At 42.7% G+C, this 23,692-nt stretch overlaps 1 protein-coding gene across 2 annotated transcripts in view; it reads right to left on the bottom strand.

Moving 5' to 3' along the window:
• The window catches only part of LOC143296135 (uncharacterized), a 45,085-nt gene that overhangs the window by 15,727 nt on the left and 5,666 nt on the right, over window positions 1-23,692 (bottom strand). Inside the window, exons 1-2 of one of the 2 annotated variants that reach the window (XM_076607923.1) lie at window positions 4,618-4,990; window positions 854-2,235 (exon numbers count right to left, since the gene is read on the bottom strand). In XM_076607923.1, coding sequence (XP_076464038.1) covers window positions 854-2,212 — 1,359 coding nt within the window. In that variant the 5' untranslated portion in view covers window positions 2,213-2,235; window positions 4,618-4,990. Of the gene's footprint in view, window positions 1-853; window positions 2,236-4,617; window positions 4,991-23,692 lie in introns of those variants that run through there. The other variant, XM_076607922.1, reaches the window with a different exon arrangement.

Here is a 23,692-nt window from a genome sequence, read left to right on the forward strand (position 1 = left end):
CTACAAGACAACAACAATTAAAATACAAGTGACAAGTTACAACAACTGAACTAGTAGTTCAACTTAAAGGACATCCGATATGTAAACCATAGAAAAAATACTAACACCAGTAGCAGATGTGCTGAATTTGAAGCAGAAGCCTATAGAATTATTCTGTCCTGCTGTGTCCACTCAACACTACTTCTAATTCTGACAGCTGATGGCACTAAACATGTTACTGCTCGTCTCAAGAGGATGATTAAAGCAATTGATCTTTGCAACCAGATAGCAAAGGCATGTGAAATCCCTCACAGGAAAGAATGGGGTTATCATTATATCAATGATATGAACAGTATCTGCCCTGAGATGTAACACTACCCATGTGGTCACTTGTAACAATGGCTTTCCCACTTGAGGACACACAGCAGGGTTCTTTGTCTTAACCCCTCTTGCACTCCTTATGCCAAGTTATGGTATTACACACAAGATAATAAACTTCAAAACTGACAAAAGGCGCCGTCAGGTTCAGGCAAAATCACGTTCTTTCTTCAACCTTAGTGCTCTTCTTTTTCTTTTTCACTTTTGTTAGTTCTATTTAAATTTGTGATCATAGTTAATGTTTGAATAATATGACAGATCAAATTGACTGAGACAGTGAGAGTCATGAAAAACGGAGTTGGGCTAGGAGGGAGGAGAAACACTTTAAGTCTTAAACTCAAAATCAAATATTAAATAAAATAAGCAAAAAAGAGACAGAAAAAAAAAATTACTTCAACAAATCACATAACCACAACAGAGACAAAGAGAGAGAGAGAGTTTGAAGGAGTGACAAAGACAAGAAACAAGACAAACACAGAGACAAAAATGAACTCACAGCTCCTTTGTCCTTGTCCACTTTCTTGAAGCACTTGTTGAGGGAGAGGTTGTGCCTGACCGAGTTCTTCCATCCTGTGGGTGCATTCTGGAAGTAGGGGAAGTTGGTAAGGATCCAGTTGTAGATGTCTTTTACAGGCAGCTTCTTCCCGGGGGCTGCCTCCACGGCCATGAAAATGAGGCAGCTGAAGGAATATGGGGGTTTGGAGTTCACATGTTTCAAGGGGTTGTAGGGTACATGGCAAGGATGGGTCTGGGGCACAAAGCTCCCTCCCCCACTGTCACCATTCTTCTGACCCTCTGCATTTTCTTTTTGTTCCTCACTGATTGGATCAAGGTCAGCATTGATGTTTTTTAATAGATCAGAATCCTGCAACCAGGAAAGGGATGTCAGATCATCATCATCTTCCTTGTCAAGGCGGATGGACCCGAAACAACTGGAGCTCAGCCTGTCCGCAGAGGGGACAAGGTCTTCATCGTCCGACTCGATGGCCTCGGTATCCATGGAGTGAAGGACTCGAGACAGGGCACTGCCTGGAAAACTCTGGCTCAAACTGTTCAAGAGCCTCTTGCGCATGGAGGCATCACTTTCCCCATTCCAAAACTTGTGATTGAAGGAGCTGCTGCTGTTGCTGTTGCTGTCTGGCTCCACCTTCAGATCAATCTCTCGCAGACGACCCAGCATGTGACCGTCCACAACGTCCTCCCCCTCACTGTCCAACTCCTGTTTGATGTCCTTGGCATCAATCACCATGTCATCGTGACAGGAATCATCCGTCTCCACTGCAGAGTCACTGGCAATAACACCATCTATAGATGTGTCCAGGGTTGGCATGGAAGCACCATTACTAGCAGTTGCTGCACTTTTGCAAAACCTGACAATATCAGTGACACTCTGTGTAGATTTGACTAATTCTGCAACACTCCGAGTTGAGCTGACAGACTCTGTAACACTTTGTGTTGGGCTGTTACTTTGTACCAGACTGTCAGATTCTACAGTTGTTCGCAATAATCTTTGTGATACACTGACACATTCTGAGACACTCTGGGTCAAGCTAACAGAATCTGAAACACTGTGTGTCAAGCTGACGCAGTCTGTGACACTCTGTGTCAAACTGACAGAGTCTGTGTCACTTGGTGCTGTGCTGACACTATCTGTGACACCAAGTGCTACACTGACAGAGTCAGGCTCTGATGCTTGTTCTGTCTGGCTGTTGTCAGTGGCACTGGAGGTGAAAGATGATGATGACGTACTAGTTTGTGAAATGACAGAGGTCGCAGTGATGCCGGATTCATCAACTACTTCCTTCATCTCCACATCCCCCGTGGAGCTCAAAGCAGTGTTTTCTTTGACATGCATCTTGTGTCAGGACTGCAGTAATCCTGTAACAGGTGAACAAAATACATGGTCACTTTTCATATGATAAAACACAAATTCTTTGGCACAATGGTTGACTGAGCAAAGTGTTGTTATCTGAAACACAGGGGCTAAACATGGCTGAGACAAATGCACCAGATGCTTGGGTCCCACCTCATTCCATCTTATCTGGTCTCTTTTCTCTGCCTGCTCCAGTCCCTCAAGTGTTTGTCTGTCTTATTGGAGGAACTGATCTTCACTATGCTCATCGAAACAACAGCACTGAACGTGCAGCTCACTACGAATTGGTACAGAAAAACAGAGCATGGGTATTATCAATACATGAAGTTGATGAACATATGAACAAAACACAAACACACAAGTAAAGAACATGTTTCATAAAACATTTGAAAGATGTCTTCAATAGTTTACAGTGCATCACAACTGTTCAATAAGACAATAATGGTCCCTGTGACACCAGAACTAGTTGGCCACACCAAAAATATTTTTTAAAAATCAGTTAATTTGTGCATTTATTTAATAAAGCACCGAAGTTGCGCCAGATGAAACAGCAGACATGGACAGTCTAAGGGGTGGGGAGAGAGATGGAGAAAGAAAGGGAAACCCAAAAGAGGGGGAAAAAAGGGAAGCACTTCACTTAATTTCTCCTTTTCAGACTTTTAAAGTATGCCGTCAAAATAAACTTGTCAACTTCCTTGTCATGCAAAAATTTTGACACTACCTGTTGGCAACATTCCTAGAAGTAGAAAGCAATGGAATGCAGTGTCTGCAACCTGCATTTAGCAAAAGGTATCTTAATAATCATGCTCTGTCATGCGAGACACACACGTCAGCGGTGACATCATATGCATGACAGTGAATGAAAGCTACAGTTAACAGCAACACAGAAAACACATTGTAGGCAATACATAGTCTTTCTTGAGATGTCTGCAGCAATTTAGCAGCATTTAAAGAAAATCACAGATATCTTCTACAGTACAAACAAACAGACACATGCAGAACTATCTATTACTGTTATTAGGAGATAATGATGAGACAAAAACACTGCTATGCCTGTTTCCATGTTTTCCCAAGTTGCTAGTGTTTTTTGTTCAACTGTCCATCATGCTCAAAGACGACCGTTTCATTTCTCATTGTATCAATGCTGTTCTAGTGTTTGTTATACTGAATAACATATAACAGAAACCTTCCTTTTGTTCCCCGCTCCAATTAAGTGCCCCCCCCCCCCCTTTTTTTTTTCAAATCATTCGTTAACCGATCTGTGGCATGTTTTGCAGACACATTAATCAAGAAATCTTTAACTAGAACAATGACAACAATAGCATGGCAGTATAAAATGGAAACACAATTCAGTATAAAGTGGGCAAGGCTACAAACAAATAATTTACTCCACAATGACAATGTGAACTGGAAGTGTTCCTATTGTTGTGCCTATCACATAATTTCCATTGCACTGTCAACCACATATTCTGATACTGTCCTGTGTAATCTTACAATGATACATATAGATTTTTATTTCTACACATATTCTCCTCCTGCCACATGCCTGTCCTGAGTGGATAGAATCCCTAACTACATCTGATGACAATGGCAACTAATTGGTAACACCCCTTGATAACATAATTCTCTCTCTGTGTGTGTGTGTGTGTGTGTGTGTGTGTGTGTGTGTGTGACAGAGACAGAGACTGAGACACAGAAAGAAATGAGAAAGGAATAGAAAGGGGTGAGAAAGATAGGCGGGACAGGGAGAGGGATGAAGACCAAGGTCCCAAATAGTCCATGCAGTTGTTTGGTTCAGTTTTAGCTTCATAGCTTTTTTTAAACCCTCTGTTTGGATGACAAAACTGTGAAAGCATCAAAATATTCACAACAGAATGTTAGAGCATGAATTTGAAAACTATGAAAAGATGATGCAGCACACCAGAAAAGAACAGCGCCACTTAGTACTGGTTTATAGTGATGGCATAGGAAGACCTCAAGTTCCATGTGCCATGTCACAATCTCAGTGACCACATACATTCTGAACTGTAGTGCACCATTCTCCAAAGACGACATTACACAATTCATGTGTCACAAACTTAAGATCACTTCACACATTTACTTTCCCTTCCTATCATCAACTTGCAAAGTATCCAATAATTCACTGTCAAAGCTCTACTCATGAAGGATGATATTGCAAACTGAACCAACACGATTTTCAATTGGGGTAAAACTTATGAACTTGCTTCACTTCAACGCTTGAAAAGGTTTATACATCCAGACTAAACGAGCCTTCAAAATAAATTAACTGCGATAATGCAGGTAAACCATCCACTCTTCCCAGGCTGATTTGCACGTACACAGGCATTACGCCAGCTCTGTGTCTGCCTCTCGCTCTCTCCCCCTACCTGTTGCTATCTCTCCTCGTGGACTGGCGAAAAACTTCGATGGTCACTGCTCAACACCGCCGCTGTCCCGCTGCTAATCCCAACAATACGACCTTTCCACCACTGCGTCACGTAGTCTGAACACGAACACGTTTCCTCATCCTCATCTCCCCGAACCTGGTAGGCCGTTGCGGTACAACCTCTTCCAAAAGATGAAGGACTGAGCCCACTCCTCACTGGTGAACACTGACACTAAACCTGAAGCTTAGGTTGACCGTGGAAAACGCTGGCAACAAAGATGAAGGCTGGTGGGAAAACTGACACCGAGATTCACCGACAAGGCACACACGAACTCCCTCGAACACACACACGGAGCACGATGAGTCCTATGACATTCAACCACTCTCTCTATCGCCCGGCTCTACTGTGCGAGCCGTAATGACTGAGGGTTGCTTGTGTGTGTGTGTGTGTGTGCGAGACTTCCCCAACTCGGGATGTGACACGCTAACAAAAACGACCCCTGCGCGCTACACACTCAACACAAACTGCCTCTGGCTCTCGGAGAAAGGACGCCTTAGGTTTCACAGCACATTAACACGGTTAGATCCACACTATGTGCGACTGTCAGGCATTTTCACTGTCCAGTAAGATAGCAATCATTAAGTTTGTTGTTGTTTTTAGCTACCACGAGGGTTTTTTTCTTCTTGTAAATTGAACTGTGGAGAGTCAAACACAAATGCACACACATGCGACAATGCGTGTAACCGTACAGGTATCCTCATTGGCGAACGAGAGAGCGCGCGCGTACACACACACACACCTCACAAACCGATTCAGTATTTACACACAATGGAGGGTTAGACAATCAGCACCCTCAACCTCACTCGGCTCTTTATTTAATGAAAGCACCCCTCTCCCCCGTTTCCCTCCCCCAACCCATTAATCCACTCCCACCTTCATCCACGTCGTGGTGATTGATTTTCGCAGCCTTTAACCAACGTTCTACCGATCAATAACAGGACAGTGCAAATGATTTGGGATGAACTGTGGGACAGCGATGCGACGTGTCGTCGTATCAGTGCTGTTATCATCATCCAATATCGGCATCATCTCTTCGAGACACATGAGAAAAAAGACAACGGTGTCAAAGTTTACGTCCCCGCCGTGAGCGTCTGTCACTACTCAGACACAATCCCACGATCATTGCCTAATATGAAATTATCTGGTGTCGCAGGGTGGTGGGAGCTGGGGGTCTTTGGACACGCCTTGTATTCAATTAAGACTGTCCAGAGGGAGACCGGACGGGGGTGGGGGGCTGAACTTATCACGGTTGGGGAAAAAAATGAACTTATCACGGTAACAAGGTGAGATGACAGATGTCTTGGTCAAGTGAATGAACAACTACAGTTTCACTTTCGATTTAACTGCACATAACTGTTTATCATATCATACAGCCCAGAGTTGTGTGATGCAATGTAAATGTGTTTTAAAATGTCAACGCGCGGGAACACCTCCCCACCACCTTCTATCTGTCCCCTCTCCCACCCTATCACCCCAAATTTTATATCACCATTTGCACAAACCAAACGGATAAATGGGACGCGGGAAGAAGGGGGGGGGGTGAAGAGGGTGGCGTTTTGGTGTGAGTAAGCGAAAGGAAAGAATGGCGAATGGAGAGAGTGAGAGGGGTGGGTTTGGGTGGGGACTGACTTCCTCGCGAGTCTCACAGCGGGTTCAGCTCACAGGCGATCTGACCACACAGACGCGCGAGTGACGTAACGTCAATAACCGTACAGGTCGCATCCAGGAAGAGGTGGGGGGGGGGGGGGGGGGAGACAGAAAAAAAAATTTAATATAAAAAGACGACTAGTTTTGCACGTCATGTCTACGGGGTCGGGAGAGATACCTTTGTTGACTGAATCAATGACCGACACAAGGGGAAGGACAGGTAAGGGGGTGGGGGAATCAAATCACAAGTCAACACTGTAAGGATGGAGGGTGAGTAAGCGAAGATCGTCATGTGTTTTCAATAAAAAAAACTGGATGAAAGTGAGGGGGAAAGCTGTCTGTACACGTATGCACTGCCCACTGGTGAATAGGGAAAGGCATCACGTTCTACTCCCCTCCCAACCCCCAAACAACCCTCCATTGCAGGCCCTCTCTCTCGCTCTCTCTTTCTCTCAACACCCCCCTCCCCAACCGGCAAAGCATGCCAAGTTGCTCGCTCTGGCTCTCTCGAAGTGCCAACTATTTTCTCCCCTTTCTCTCTCTCTCTGGCGGGGGCCCCGTATGCCATCGCGTCGCTATGGGGACCATGCAACGCAGCCGTTCCCTTGACAACGGGGCAAGCAATTCGCGGCTGAAATTCACTTTTCTATCTTCTGGCGGCGGGTACGTGGCGCCTGCCGCCTGTTATTGAGCCTTGCTTCGGCCCCGGCCTCTGGTCCACAGCCGGTCCAACACATCTTCAGCTGGCCCCATCCCCATCCACCCCTCTCCAACCTCCACCCCTTCACTCTGCCTCTCTCCCCCCTGGTCCCTCATCAAAACCTTTCAAGGTTGATTTCCCTTCAACACAGCACCAGATTCGGTAAATGATTTTCGAGACGAACAAAGGGGGAACGGGAGACAGACGCCGTTGACGGTTTCCTTGGGGTCTGTGAGGCAGAAGTGCGTACTCTGTGTGTGTGTGTGTGTGTGTGTGTGTGTGTGTGTGAGCGGAAGAGAGAGAGAGAGAGAGAAGAGAGAATGTATGTGTGCGCACCCGCGTGCGTAATGCATGTGTATGTGTATGTTCTATGTTATCGCTTATGAAATACGCATTTTTTTCTGTGTGAGAAACGAAAATGTCCTTTTCACTCTTCGAAGTGGAGAGAGAAAGAGAGAGTGGGGATAACAGGGCGAGAGAGTTTGAGGGAGAATGTGAAAGGAAGGTAAAGTTGTGATGACGAAACCAAATACTCCGGTTGGAATTTTAACCAACCACTAAACGCTCATTCAAATTAATACGGGTCAATGCTATGACCCACTCACCCACCCACGCTCTCTCCACACAGGTTCAACATGACATGATGTGCCACAGGTCAATCAAACAAATCTTACCAAAAATAACCCCTCGAGACAAGGATCGGTTTGTCGTTCAGAATCTACCTAAGACACTAACCCCCAAACCCTCTCCTATCACCACCACTTTCCCCCAAGCAAAATCGATAGGCACAAAGCCTTGTCACAATTAAAGCAGTTGTCCCTTGGTGGAACGTGACCTTTTCCCGGATTCCTGGCGGCGACGGATTTGGACAGCAGTTTGTTAGCAGAGGTGTGAGCAGTATTGATGGATGGATGGATGAGCAAGGCTGTTGTCAAATATACAGTGTAGTGCGGCAGTATTATCTAAAACCCCGTGAGAAGATGGCCAAAATTAATAGAAGTGGCCCAACTTACAACCCTTCTGTGTGTGTGTGTGTGTGTGTGTGTGTGTGTGTGTGTGTGTGTGTGTGTGTGTATGTGTGTGTGTGTGTGTACGTGCGCGCGCGCGTTCATTCAAGGACTCGTTCTTTTAAGTTTTATATTATTGATAATATGGATCACCAGCCATAACGTTAAAACTATAGTGCAGCTTGTGTGCAGAGTAGAGCTTTAAGCTTGTTAATTATATTTTCTCTTTGCTCGTGTAGTAATCATGTATACTGTTGAACGATTAAAGATTTATTTTAACCATTACTCGTTTTCCAAGATTAATTTTCATGTGTGAATATTTCAGTTAATATTCTCAACCTCTATAGAATCGTCTCATATCTTTGGGTCAACAACATACAAATTATACCTAAAAAATTGTAAGTCTTCAAATTTTTTCAAATCCCTTTTTCATGTGTAAAAAAACAAAACAAAACCACCAACCCCCCCCCCCCCCCCCCAAAAAAAAACACAAAAAAAACCACAACAAAACAAACAACAACAACCAAACAACAACAAACAAAAAACAAACAAACAAACAAACAAAAAAAAAGGGGGAAGAAGAAGAAGGGAACTCAAAACGAATGGAAACAATACAGTGATGGGTGTCCATCTTCGGGGTAAAGTCCCACTTTATAATCCTAATTTCAGCTCCAGGAATTTAGGATGCTAAAGTAGGATCGGACCTTCTTCAGTTGCCCTTGGAACGACATTGCCAACATGAGATCAGATTCCATGCTCACAGTCACGCGTGTCATTTTACGTGTAGTTATGAGTCCAATCTCACGTGGGTCAAACACACACACACACACACAATCTAGGTCATGCCCTCTTTCGGCCGAACAACTCATTACTTCGGAATAACAGTGACAAGTCGCCACTCCAAACATGGACTCCTCTCTGCTTGCTGGTTTGAAAAGATAAAAGCAGCGTTACAGCACGTGAGACAACAAACCCAATTCACACTTACAGTATCGACTTCGGGGGCAGGCCTTACAATGGGCCAGCTGTACCCCCCCCCCCCCCCCCCCCCCCCCCCCCCCGGGCCACCTTACAGTGTGTGTGTGCGAGTTCAACAGACACACACATCTGCATCTGCCAACGCCGACCCCCCCCCCCCTCCCTCCCCCCAGCTGACAGGGCACGTTCCCATAGCAACGGTACACATTATTTCCCCGCGAAGACTTCCTGCGTCAGGAAGAGCAGACCGTAGACTGTGCACCACCATCACTGTGAGGGCTCTTCGGGGTCCGGGCCAGACAGACACACGGTACAGTCCGACCGGGAGAGACAGAGGGAGTGGAAGAGAGAGGGGTCTTTTTCCAATCCAGCTCTGGCTTTCTCAGTGACAAGCCATCGCACACGTCAAGATTGCTCGTCGTCACCCGATGAGCTTTTCACAGAAGCTGATGAAGATGGGGCAGAAATTTAATCATTCCTGTGGCTTATGATGTACAGGGGATGGAAAGCTCATAGTGATGTGATATATTAGCAGAAGCCCAAGAAAATTTAGAGCTCATCAGTCATCATCTCTTGATTTTCACCCGATAGTCGTTTGCGAATAGCCGCATTAGCAGACACGCGAACAAACACGCAATCACACACATGAACAGAAAAAGGGGAGGATAAAATCGATGACGTGTCTTCCTCTGCCTTCTATCCCAGTTTTCCTCTGCATAATGACTTCTGTTGGTGTCAAAACCAGTAATTTACGCGCGCCCGCACACACAGCGAGAAGAGACTACGACGTCTGAAGAAAAGGAAGTCAGTCCGACCAAACTGCCCCGAAAGCTGGCAGGCACTCGGAAACCGCAAGGCAAACTGAATCCACGGCATGTGCATGGCCGGAAACTGCAGGGAAGTCGTTGCGTGGACATTCTCCCAGCCGCACCAAAACGTGCACTTTCAAACCAACATAAATGGGTAATAACGTTTTTTTGTTTATTCGCTTTGCAAAGTTTGCGCGGTCTGCTTCGGATGAGGTTTTAACCCAGTTCGATTTCACGGGAAACTGCACATAGCCACTAATACTGTGTAATAGACTGCATTAAATCTTTGTAAACTAAAGATTAAAGAGAGTGATCAGTAAAAATTGCGTTCTGAAATTGATATTTTGATCCGCCAAACATGACAACTTTAAATGTAACTGAGCATGACTGCATTTGAAAAAAAAAAAAAAAAAAAAAAGTTTTCAGACGAATGTACAGTACTGTCTCTCTCTCTCTCTCTATATATATATATATCTATCTTTGATGTGAAATCAGGATGAGAGAGACTGAGAGGTGTGTGGGGGGAAGGGGGGGGGGGGCGGAGAGGGGGCGTCATTTAAATACCAGCCAACAGGGACTTAAGTAACAATCCAAAACGGTGTGTCCTGCTGCACACACACACACACACAGGAAAACCTCTCAAATTCTCTGCACATGGACACAAACACACAAAAGGAAACCCTCTTAAATTCTGTCCCACCAGTTACACATGCTCCACACCTGGTGTTACTGTATCACAATGGGTGAGCCCTGCAGACGGCTGAAATGTACAGTACATTTGTGCTGTGACATCTGCCAGTAATCAACCTTTTTCCATTTCCCTATTATTAATAAAGTCTGACTCAATTCTGCTACCAAGAAGAAGAGGCCCATAAAGAAATACTGAACCTGGAAGAGGTCACGTTCTTTACTATCAATCTCATGGGTTTTTTTGTTTTTGTTTTATTAAACACAACCACCCCCTTCACATGCACAACACTGTGAAAACTATCAAAAACTATCTAGAAAACTGCCTACACTGGATGGGACTATCCATTCTTATTCACACACACACAAACACATGCACACACAAAGTTTATTGTCTTTAAAAATAACATAACCCCAAAGGCCCAAACAATCAAAACCACTTGTATTGGTAACCTGTCACGAAAAAGTAGCTGTAAAAAGCCTTGCTAGGCTGCATGGAGGCAGAAGAGGGGGTGTGGGGGGTTGTAAAAGGCCTCTTTATAAAAGCTGATGTATCACTGTGTGAAAAAAAAAATTGCACTGCACTTACCAAACCTCCAAACTTTCAATTTTCAGTTTCTTCACTATTGCATTGACAATGTTCACCACTGAAAGTAAACACAATCTGTGACTCCCACACTGGAGTGTAATTCAGTTTTTTTTTGTTTTGTTTGTTTGTTTGTTTTTTTTGTTTTTAAATTAATACAGTGTACTCCAACAGAACTGGAATAGACCAGTACTGGAACAGACATTTGCTGGGTTCAGTCAATAGAGTCAAATCAACTAAAAATTAAATTGAGTTGACAATGCTGAACTCTGGCATGGACCCATACATGTAACAACAACATTGATGAGAACAGGAACATATGAAGAGGAAGATAAGAGATAGGTATATTATATATGTGTGTGAGAACATATGTTCTCACATGCTCATTTATGTACCACTATGTGTGTGTGTGCTACAGTGCATGTGTATGTACACACAGGTGTGAAAAAACTAATAAATGAATAATCCCTGTGGGAGCGGAGGGACAGGGACAGAGAAAGTGTGCGTGTCTGAGTCAGCCAACCAAGAGAGCTCCCCGGAGAGAGCCTGACTGGCAGTCTATAACCTGCCGGAGTTGGTATGGCAACAGATCAACAAAACTATGAGTCTCCAGGCCCCCCCCACCCCCCCCCCCCCATTCCTTCCACGATTCCATGGACTGTCACCCTTGTTTGGTCTTCCACTCCATCAGTCCCGCTACCACCAGTTCTTTGTGTATTGTAATAAGTTGGTACAAACATTTGTACACACAATTCATTCACTCATCAAGATGATAGCAATCCACAAAATCAGGATTTAGAAGTATAGTACAGTCCTTTAAAGTAGGATACCATACTGGAAAATTTCTGTAAAATCACCATCTTTCAACTGTTCAAGTGACATATCAATCAATCAAGGAAAGATCTAAATCAATATCAACAAGAAATCAAATCTGTTGTCACTACACACACACACAGTGACACACACACACACACAAACATGTATATGTAGAGAATAATTCTAAGTAAAAAAAAAATTCAGAAAAAAGGGTCCATGTGACATATTCTAAGCTCTGATTTTATGTGGGTAGGTAGGAGGGGGATCAATTTATCATGTGTGTGTGTGTGTGTGTGTGTGTGTGTGTGTGTGTGTGTGTGTGTGTGTGTGTGTGTGTGGAGAGAGAGAGAGAGAGAGAGAGAGAGAGCTAGAGCTCAAAACAGCACACAGACCACACAACTGATACAAATGACAGCTACCATCCACAACCACCCACACTAACACCCAAGCAAACATTGCCTGTCACTGCTACCAGCACTGGGTTTAGGTTACCAAATGATCATGGGCATCAAGAGGATCAATCTAGTGACCCCAGCCATCAGTCGATGTACTCACTGCTGACCCTAATGACCCACAATGTGGATGGCTCAGACAATCAGGTGTGACAGCTACAGAGCGCTGTTTCCATCCATGGCATCACTGTCTCTGTGTTCAGAGAGCTGGAAGCCAGGATGATAACTATCTGAGCTCTCAACTGGCCCAATCCCCAAGTTAACCTCAGAGAACTAATGACAGACAGTGAAAGACAGACAGAAAAAGAGAGAGAGAGAGACAGACAGAGAGACAGAGAGAGAGAGAGAGAGAGAGAGAGAGAGAGAGAGAGAGAGATGGAAACAGCTTGACAACTAAGAAACATTAGGTCAACCTTTCCTGTCTGAATGGGGAATAAGCATTATGACCAACTAAGAGAGTAGAGGGGAAAAGAGCAATGATTATGCACAGATCACTGGGGAAACAAACAAACAAAAAAACAACAACAAAAAAACCCAATCTGCCAAACAACAGAAAGAAAGAAGCTAACCTACTGAACCTGTCCCAGTAGTTTTTCCCAGCAGCCGACAATGTCCATCCCTCATTGTTTTCAGTTCAACTGATGTTTTCAAATGTCCAGGTAGGACACATAAATGCCAATGCCAAGGTCACATGAACGATTATCTCATTCTTTAACAAAATCAACATGATATAGCACATAAAGACGCAAGTCATAGTATAACAATACCAGGGACAGTGTAATGCATTAAAATCAACAGAGTGATAATCATTCGCAGGAAAGACAAAGTTAAATTAATATCAAGTGCCCCATGGATTAAGACAACTCCATGCATTATATCATTTTTTTTAAAAATCAACTTTCCTTTGCCTCAGTGATCATGTCTACGCTTCAGATTATCTTATTTTCTTTTTTCTCTCTTTTTTTCAAATGAAGAAAGTGATTCTGTGTATTTAAAGCCTCACTGATAAAAAACAAAATTCTGTGCATATCAACATCACATTTTCTTTAGCAAAACAATGATCCCATCTTTATTACCCTCCCACTGACCCTTCCTCTCTTGACAACTGCTACGGCAAAGAGGCCACAGGAGGCTGAATGTGAGACAACTGTCAGACATGAAAGGCTAAAAGTGCAAGATATAAGACTGTGTATAAGATCATCAGATGCAGGACTGCATGGTGTCTCAAAGCTGGACTAACTGCACAAGGCAGATTATGACAGAAGTGTGCCCGGTCTGTTCCAAAATAAGATTCTTTGAGACGTACTGGAAAACTCATGGGGATGTCGTCTGATGTTCTGCACCCAAGACTACAGAAGCATAAAGCATCCATGTGACTGATCAGTAAACAGTATTAGGAAATGACAGGGGCTTTTTCTCTCAACACAAATATCTGACGTGAAAGCCACCGAGATGAGGACAGCTGATCAATAGCACATCATTTCCACCTGGTAACTTCAATTATTTCCTTTTATGCAACACTGCCCACAAGATGGTCTTTGTTCTTTCTTCCCCTCCTCCTGAGCAAATGACAATTCTCTAGGGGAAAAAAAAAAGTGGTATGAATACAGGTTTTTGATGCAGATTTAAACTGTTATAACAGGGCATTAGAGAGGAGAAAAGAAAAACTGAAATTACCAGAAGTAGGAGATGAAAAGAACAGAGCAGGGGAATAACTTCGATAAGTGCAAGAAAAAGAGACAGAGAGAGACAGACAGACAGAGAAAATGAGAGAGAGACAGATACATGACAATGAAATCTTGATTAAAATGAGTATACACCTGGAGTATGCCAGAATCAAACACAATGACAAAATTAATCTAGATGCACTGCATCAACAAACAAGCTGTAGACCTTCTGCGGGAATATGTTGCATCAACTAATGAATGTGCATGTGCACTTGAAAAAAAAACCCCAAACCCCCTGAAAATCCAGTTTTGGGTTTTTGTTGTTGTTGTTGTCACTGACATACAAGACGCCACAAATATCACCAAATAATCTCACCTGGAAAATGCTTTCAATGCCATCATGCACCATGCACGATGTCTTCTCCTTTAGTCTTACAATAAAATGCAGTCAGTCGGTCAGTCAATGCCCCCAAAGCTGTGTCCTATGTCCAAACCAAGCACTGATTGATCACAGACTTGCTGCTCCGGAAACGTGCCCCCTGACACCAGTGCCAATCATGATCTTCCACATCGACTGACTGACACTGTTACATCATCAGCTACACGATCCGATCCGGTAACAAACCGAAACAGTAGGGTGGCAGGAGCGATGATCGTCACTCATCCCTGAAACCCAGTTGTCCTGCTTGAACGCACACCCCGCAACTGACTAGCAAACCGACTGTCCAACTACCGCCGAACCACTCTCTCGCTCCCCACTCGGAAGCATCTTTTGTCCACACGGTCCGGCAGCGCTAAGCCTGGTGAGAGGAGTAGTGTGTGCGTACGTAGGACGCGTGAATCACAACAGTACGGGTCGTCTTGACAACCGATTCCTGTTACTTTGTCTCCCGTGACAGGCCCGGCCCCCTCCTCTGGCCACAGACAACCAAAAGTAATGCGTTCTCCTTGTCCGCTCAATATCGCTTCCTAAGCAAAAGTCAACCCTTCACCGTCGATGGTTTTGTTGGTTGTAGACGTTTTTGTTCTTTTAAACAGTCCTCCCCTCCTCGCTTACCTCAATGAAAACCAAAACTAGTTAATCCAGAGAGAGAGAGAGAGAGGTCGGGATTGTGAGAGACGGGGTTGCATGAAGAGAGAGAGAGAGAGAGAGAGAGAGAGAGGTGGGGATGGAGAGAGAATGGGGAGAGAGAGAGAGATCTGCAATGGTGAAGTGAAGGGTAAATCTGGCCTGGGTCTAGAAAAGCAGTTCAATAAATTGTATGAAATTTTCATTCTAACACTGTTAACAGTTTAGAGAGAGAAAAAGAGAGAAAAAGAGAGAGAGAAAGTGAGAGAGAGAGAGTCGTCAGCATCACACTGGCAAGTGAAAAAAAATCTGCACTTGTCTGTATTACTTTTTTATTTTAATATTCTATAATCAATACACTTTTGCAGTTATATATGGTATTTTCTCACACTGTATGAGTTTGTGGGTGCATGTGTGTAAACCCCGGGGCCAGGACAGAACAATTATTCCAGTTTCAAAATGAATATCCTTGGTCACCTCACTCTCTTTAACTCATTTATTTTTCTCCCTAAAATGAGTCAGAGTGAAAGAATGTATCAGGCAGTTTCATTCTAGCATGTTGCTCTACATATTACATGATATGGCCATAGATTTGTTTTGTGCTGATAAGACTTGAGATAATAGAGTCAACAGATCTGGAAACATTAAGAATCTATGGGCACACTCAAGTTAAAGCAGAACATTTGAAATGCTGGGGAAACTTTAAAAGGATTGTACTGTCAGTTCCTAGTTATTGACACACAAAGTCAGATCCAATATAGCCATGATACTATCCTCTTGATGATAAAATCTGAGTAAAAAGATCGGGAATCCATCAATATCCCTCATCACTTTCCACATCGTCCCTTAATCACCCTCACCTGCCTCCCGACACCCTCTCCATTCTCTCACTCATGAACAACAAATAAATCACATTATCAAACTTCAAAAGTTGTCACTCTTTCCATTTCCAACAACTGTAAAAGATAAAGTCTTTCGACACAGAAACCCTCTTACCCCCCCCCACCCCCCACCCACACACACACCCTTTACGCCCCCTCCTCCTCCCAAGCCTGGTTTCAGTTACTTTATGGTTTCACTGCGTGCGGAAAATCCATACAATACATTGGCTACACCAGAGATGTTAAGCCAAGAGGCGCCATTTGGAAGAAAGCTGACAGATGTCTATCTTCGCATTACAGTTTACTGATAAACCAAATGGGTTTGTCAGGCCAAAGTGCCCAAGTGAAGTGGCCTGACACACTGAGTGCTACAAGCTGGTGAATGTGTTGCTTCGAGCATGTTTGCGAGTGTTGCTTTTGTGTTCTTAATAAAACTTACGCTATGAATGATTTGTAATGTATCTATCATATATACATATATGTATATACATATATGTATATATATATATATATATATATATATATATGGCGATTGCAACATCGCTATTGAATTAATAGACAGCCATTCACCCATGGTTGCTTATCTGCCACCATTTGTTCCTGACGACCCCTGAAGGTATATGACGGTCATGCAGAAAGACAGGCAGACAGACATATGACTATAGGCAGGCTGACAGCAACATTTGGATCGGCAAGTATCTGTCACACGGCAACTCGGTACTTTATTCACATCGGCCTTTCCATTGATCGCCAAGGATGAGGCAAACTGCCGTTTCCTACCCCCCCCCCTCCCCCCGACCCCTCTCCCTCCACCCCCTCCCCGCCTTCTTCCCCCTTTCCACAATCCGCAAACATGGGCGGAAAAATGCATTGGGCTGAGCGCGCGCGTACACACAAACACAGAATCTCTCTCTTCAATTAAAGCAGAAGGATGCGCGCGCGCAAACGAACACGCTCACACATATTCACACACGCGTGCGCGCGTGTGTACGCTGGCTAGCGGACGGTCGCGTTGTCCAAAGGCCCCGTTACTACGACCACCTGTTGCACTGAACACGATAGTTGTGTAGTTCACACGTCTCCCCACAACTCTTGTTGGCCTGCCTGCCTAACACACACACACACATACGCGCGCGCGCGCGCACGGAGGCGTCATGGAAGTCACTCTTCCCCTCCCTTCCCCCTCCCTGATCCCGAGAATCGACTGGCGCGAGAGTCCGTTCCCATGGAAACGACAAAGCCACACACACACACACACAAGCTTCCCTGCTTGCACATCTCGGCATTCTTTAAACCGTTTCGTTGTTTTTGGTGGGTTGTTTAGTGGGTTTTTTTCCCTTCTATTTTTCTTGGCCACTTTGTGCCCTTCCCTCACACCATCTTCCATGGCAGTTCACGTACAATAAAACATCAAGAAACATAAATAACAATGATAATATCCATATAATAACTTTAATTTCGGAGATTTGCGTACATCGGGATTTCATTATACTACTGGTATTTCAAAGAATGCGCAAGTTCACATTTACTGATATCAATCAACATTCAAAGGGAGAAACTACAACTGAACCACAGAAGGATAACTGCCTTAACAAATTCCAACCCACAAGATTTTTAAGTATTGTTGAGTTACGACATTTAAACCTGTGTATACATGAGAAACTACACAACATCGATCAACGCGTATTCCCAAGCTTGATTAAGAAATTGGTATTTGTGTTTCCATACCACTTTTGGTGCCATAAGTGATTAGAACACGTCTGCAAATTTTTTGTGGGTGTGTAAATCAAATTTGTAACAGGAATTTACTTGGCCAAGACTGTGTACAACTTGTTTTCTTTCTAAATGTAAATCCTACTGGCGTTAATGCTGAATTTTAATTATGCATCACATGCAGCCAACAAGACCACAGGACTGTGGCCAACAGGATCAAATGACTGTATAAATGGATCCAAAGATATGCCAAAAATTAATAACCGTGACCTGCATAACAATACTAAATGATTGTGCCAAACGGAATCCAAGGACTATGCCCATCAGGATGAAGTACTGTGATCAACAGTATCAAAGTACTATGACCTACAGTATCAAAGTACTGTTCCAGACAGAATCCAGTGACAATGCCTAACTGAAAATCCTGGGACCATGTGTGCAATCAAGATACCTTGATCAAACGTTATACAGTCTCTGATATACTGTGACCAATGGTATCAAAGTCCTGTGACTAACAGCAGGATCTGAGGACTGTGCTCAAGGATAAAAAAGACAGTGACCAACTGAATCCAAGGATCATGCCAAACTCAATCCAAGGACTATGCAAACTGAATTGTTAGGATTGTGGCCAACTGAATCCAAGGACCATGCCAAACTGAACCCAAGGACTAAGACCAACAAAATTAAAGTTCTGAGGCCAGCAGTATGAAAGGACTGCATATGACGGGATTAAAGACTTGTTCCCAATAAATCAGAAGAAAGTGCCCCGCAATTTTTTGTTTGTTTTTTGCTTGAAAGTAAAAGTATCATAGGACTGTGTTGAACAGAAACACATTTTTGATGCTCAATTCTGTTGTTACTCATGCACATATAAGATTACTTAATGGTATACAATATATAAACTGGCTTTATGAGTATATTTACTTTTTTATTTTTATTTTTTTATTTTATTCATTCCTTTTTTCTGTTTATTCTTACATTTACATTCATCTTATATTCCTTTCATCTTACATTCCTTTCTGTTTTTCTGGTGTGTTTTTTTTTGTTTTTTTATTATTATAATTTTTAATGTTATCTGTAAGTGCATTGGTATTTTTTTAAATGTTATCTGTATGTGCACTGGTAGATCGAGTTAAATGACACTGAGGGGTGCTTATCCTTTTTTCATAAAAAAAATTCCTGCGAGTATATTGGCGATTTAGAGTTAAAAGGCATTTATGGATGTTGTTGAAGTGTAACTCACTGGTTTTCCAATTTAGGTACAGATTCTATAATTGACATTTGCTTGTCTTCAATTAAGATGTGTTCAAAGCTGCCTTTCTCCTCAAATATACTCACAGAAATAAAACACAGCATTTTTCTGTTTCTTTCAAAGTGAATATGAATGGAAAACATTTGAACTTCAAACAAGTACTGCATGGACCTGTATCATTTACAAAATTAATAATTCACAGCCCTCTGAAGATATCTTTTGATCCTCTTTGATTTTTTTCCCGAAGGTTACATCGGCTAATTTGTGAAAATTAGAGAAATAAATTATTTCATCTTTGGATGGTGTCACTGCAGTCATGGACACACTTGGTAAATTGGTCAATGCAGTCAACACAATCAATATTTTCCCAGATTCACTTTCTGAAAAGTGATCTACTTCCCAGTCTTTCAACAAAACAAAAACAAAACAAACAAACAACCCCCCCACCCCAAATAAATAAAGCAAAAAAACAAAACAAAACAAAACAAAAACCACCCTCTCCAGCCTGTTTAAACTGTAAATAAAGTAACTGTGAACATCAAATGCTGTAAGTGACACTGTGGTTAGGCATGAAACACAAATATGTAAAATGCCAGAACACCTCCAAATACTGAATGGAAATGTATGCACACTCACAACTATGACACAGTGAAGTGAAAACACAGTACCTGACCATGCTGATCAATTTGTCATGTTCTTCAAGTATAATCTTCATCAGCCGACATTCATCTTACAAGATGTCACATTTTCATTATACAGTTCTTCTTGAAATCATGTATGGAAGCATGTGTTACATAAATTCAGTAACTGACAGAGACAAAAACCACAACAATGTACAATGAGATGAAAGACAGACAGACAGGCAGAGAAAGGGAGTAGGCAAAGGAGGGAGGATGGGGTAGGAACAAATGGAGACAGAAAAGACAAATGAGCTGAATGGGTTTTTTTGTTTGTTTTTTAACTTTTTTTTTAACCAGTTATCTATGGACATTCTTTCCATAATCAAAAAGTAACACTAACAAACCAGTCCTACACATTTTAAGACAAAATGACCTCACACCCAAACACCTTATTTTGTACATGTACCAAATTCTTTTGGTTCCGATGAAAACACATTTGAAAAACAGAAGAGAACACGAGAAACCCCGTGATGGGCTGCAGGATGGTGGGTGAGATGTGGAAGGTCGGCGGCCTTACTTCTAAATCCATACTCGCCTCCCCTACTGCCCTCGTCCCGCGCAGACAGCGTAATGGAAGCGACAACGGCAACGCGAACCCACCCCCAGCCCTAGAGAGGCAGCAGCAACAGCAGCGGCAGCAGCAGCAGCCATTTATGTTGGCGGTTTCCATGTCTACCAGGGCATCGGTCCGGTTACCAAGCAACTAATTCTCCATTTCCAAGCGAGCCAGCGCGAATGCTTCCTTCCTTCCCACTCCCCCTACGTCCTCCTACCCCGGTTCCCTTTTCACTTTGTCTTGAGCAAGGTTTGCGTTCCACTTGCCACTACACCGTGATGGGGGTTCTGTTGCTGCCTCTACTCAGTTGGTAAGCTGAGGGAATAAAGAGCAAGCAGAACGGATGGGGAAGGAGGAGGGGATTGGGGGAGACGGAGAGGAGTGGGAGTGGTGCAAGGACGCGTTGTCTTTAACAGCAAAAGAAAGGCGTTGTTAACAACTATCAGTCGATAGTTAACTCGGTGCACATACACACGCACGCACAAAGGTGGTCTCAGAAAGAAAGGCAGTAGGTTTCCGAGACAAGCAGACAGACGATGTACACTGGCAGGCTCGCGCTTTTCTTTAACTGTCGCGTTCAATTCTGTGCCTCGTCGCTATGCGATAGCCCCCATTACGCATGGACAAACGACTGATTCAGTGAAAGCCAAGGTATTTTACACCTCTCTTTCTCTAGATCCCACGTACGGCAAACGACCTTCACAACGAGAAGGCGACGAGCAACTGCTGAACCATAACAATTTTAAGAAAGTGAAGGAATAAATAAATAAATAAAGGAAACTTGAAGGGACTGGAATAGCAGGTTGGGTAAGAAACGGGGATCATGACGGAAATCATGACAAACGGGCGCGGAAGAGCGCGGTTTTTGGTGCGCTTTGAGTTGACTTCATCATGATTTTGCGCCTTATTAATATCATTATTATTACCAGTAGTAGTATTTTTACGTATTTATCTATTATTTTTTCTTTTTTTCTTTTCTTTTTTCCTCAAGGCCTGAGCGCGTTGGGTTACGCTGCTGGTCAGACATCTGCTTGACAGATGTGGTGTAGCATATATGGATTTGACCGAACGCAGTCAGTAACGCCTCCTTGAGCTACTGATACTGATACTGCCCATCAATTCTATCAATCCAAAACGACCACCTAACCATGAGCGCACCAGAGGCCGTTACCAACTGACTGGAAGTGGGCGGCACTTTCTGAAACCTGATCCTCTTTTTGTCTAATTGGTCAGAGGTTGAGGATCACATATGCCACTATTCCCCTTCCCCTTCCGCAATCCCGACTGCTCCTAACGGGCTGTACGTTTACAATTTTCAACTGTACTCCGCTCTAAATGTGCCGCGATCGTCCTCCCTCAAGTCTCTTCTCGCGAAGACAGACACCGAAGAAGTATGAACGAGAGATGGGTAGTAAAAAGAGTGGGAAGGGTAGGGAGGGTGGGAGGGAACAGAGAGATATACATTACTTTAAAGGATTTATTAATTTCAAGCATCACTAACTTTGAATTAAATCTGCGCAACGATTTAGGCCTGGTAAAAGGTAACTGGCATCTGCTGACAGCATCAGTGATCATGAGACAGCCAGGCTTTCAAAGGAAGAAAGAGATAGTAGGGGTGGTGTCGAGAGATTGAGAAACAGTGAGCTAACGAGAGAGAGAGAGAGAGAGAGAGAGAGAGAGAGAGAGAGAGAGAGAGAGAGAGAGAGAGAGAGAGAGAGAGAGAGAGAGGACAAGACAAGACAAAATCTTTATTATCGAGGGTAATAGATGAGCAAGTAACATGCTTTTTCACATCCAGTCCTTGCCCTAAAGAGGGAATAAAGCTAAAGAAGCGAAAGTGAGAAAAAAAAAAATCCAAACACAATCAAAACACACCATTATTTCACCATTCACAGCCATTCCACACACACACACAAAGAAAAAAAAGAAAGAAGAAGAAACGAAAAAAAAAAAAAAAAAAAAAAAAAAAAAGAAGAAAGAAATACACACACACACAACAACAACAAACAAACAAACAAAAAAATAAACAACAACAAACAAAACAAAAAAAAAACCACAAAAAAACAAAAAACAAAACAACAAAACGCAGAAAACAGTCCTTCCGTTGCAATCAAACACCATCCCACCAGTTCACAGACAGACAGAGAGAGAGACACCATGCCACCAGTTCACAGACAGACAGACAGAGAGAGAGAGAGAGAGAGAGAGAGAGAGTTGAAATTACTTGCATTAAACTGTGTATAAAAATTTCCCAAGTCATGCAATTTATCCTCAAACTATGCCAATCCTAGTTTGGCTGATGGAACAAAAAATGTAACAATCTGACAAAGAATGCCCTTAACCAGACCCGAGCTATTTTTCATATTCTATTCCGCATGACACACACAAAAGGAAGTCATGATATACAAATACACAGAAATGAAAATACATATCAAAATGGACACTTAGCTGTAGCAAGTGACTTACACATTCACACAAGACATGTCAAATGACAATTAAAAATATACATCCTACATGTATTAATGTCTCAATAAGACAGTCATCTTCACACTACTGCAGGCATGAATCCCAAATCCAAATTTCACCCATATCTAATCGCCAAACATTCTACCTACCATAGAATAGTGAGTGTGCGCAAGACTAAGTCAGTTTGAATTCTGAAGAGAGAGAGAGAGAGAGAGAGAGAGAGAGAGAGAGAGAGAGAGAGAGAGAGAGAGAGAGAGAACTGATGTCAAAGCATTTGTTCTTTTTTTCCCCAACATTTAAGTTCATTTGTATAACTCAATTCACAGCTGAAAGTAGCACATAATTATATGATCTGAATTATTCTAAATTTATTTCTATTAAATTTTTAACATTTTAAATAAAAAATCACAACTCATTCACATACATTATATGTCCTCACATATGCAAAACACACGCACACACATAACACGAACACCTGTGTGTTTACTCATTTTACATTCTCTTTATCCACTGGTCTAAGTAGGCCACTATCTGTGTTCACACACACACACACACACACACAAACTGAATCATACCAGACTTCTGTAATTAGATTCTTTAAATAAAAAGAACAGAAAACAATAAATCCTACATTCAAATGGCATTTCCAAACAAACCCTGGTAGATAGGCAGCTGTGACCATGAAGAGACACAACTTATCATTCATATCATAGTTATGAAATGACATATTTCCATCATGACAGTATGAGTTTTGACAACCAACTTGAAAAATCATCAAAAACTTGTATAAGTATTTCACATTAAACTTGCTTCAATCATTTTTTTCAAAAGGAGTTTAAAATAAAATGATAACATTTTGACAGAAACTGAGTATTCAGGGCACATGACAAGGAAATTACCCATTTACAGGAATGACATGATCATGAATATGGGAAAAAAGACAATGAAGTACTGGTCTTCCTGACAAAAACTATGGATGTCCCATATTTCATAATTCTCACAATTTATCTACAACTGACACTGTATATTCAATTCTTAAATGTCAATGG

Source organism: Babylonia areolata, chromosome 21, assembly GCF_041734735.1.
Source record: "Babylonia areolata isolate BAREFJ2019XMU chromosome 21, ASM4173473v1, whole genome shotgun sequence".
In the NCBI taxonomy this organism is placed as follows: domain Eukaryota; kingdom Metazoa; phylum Mollusca; class Gastropoda; order Neogastropoda; family Buccinidae; genus Babylonia; species Babylonia areolata.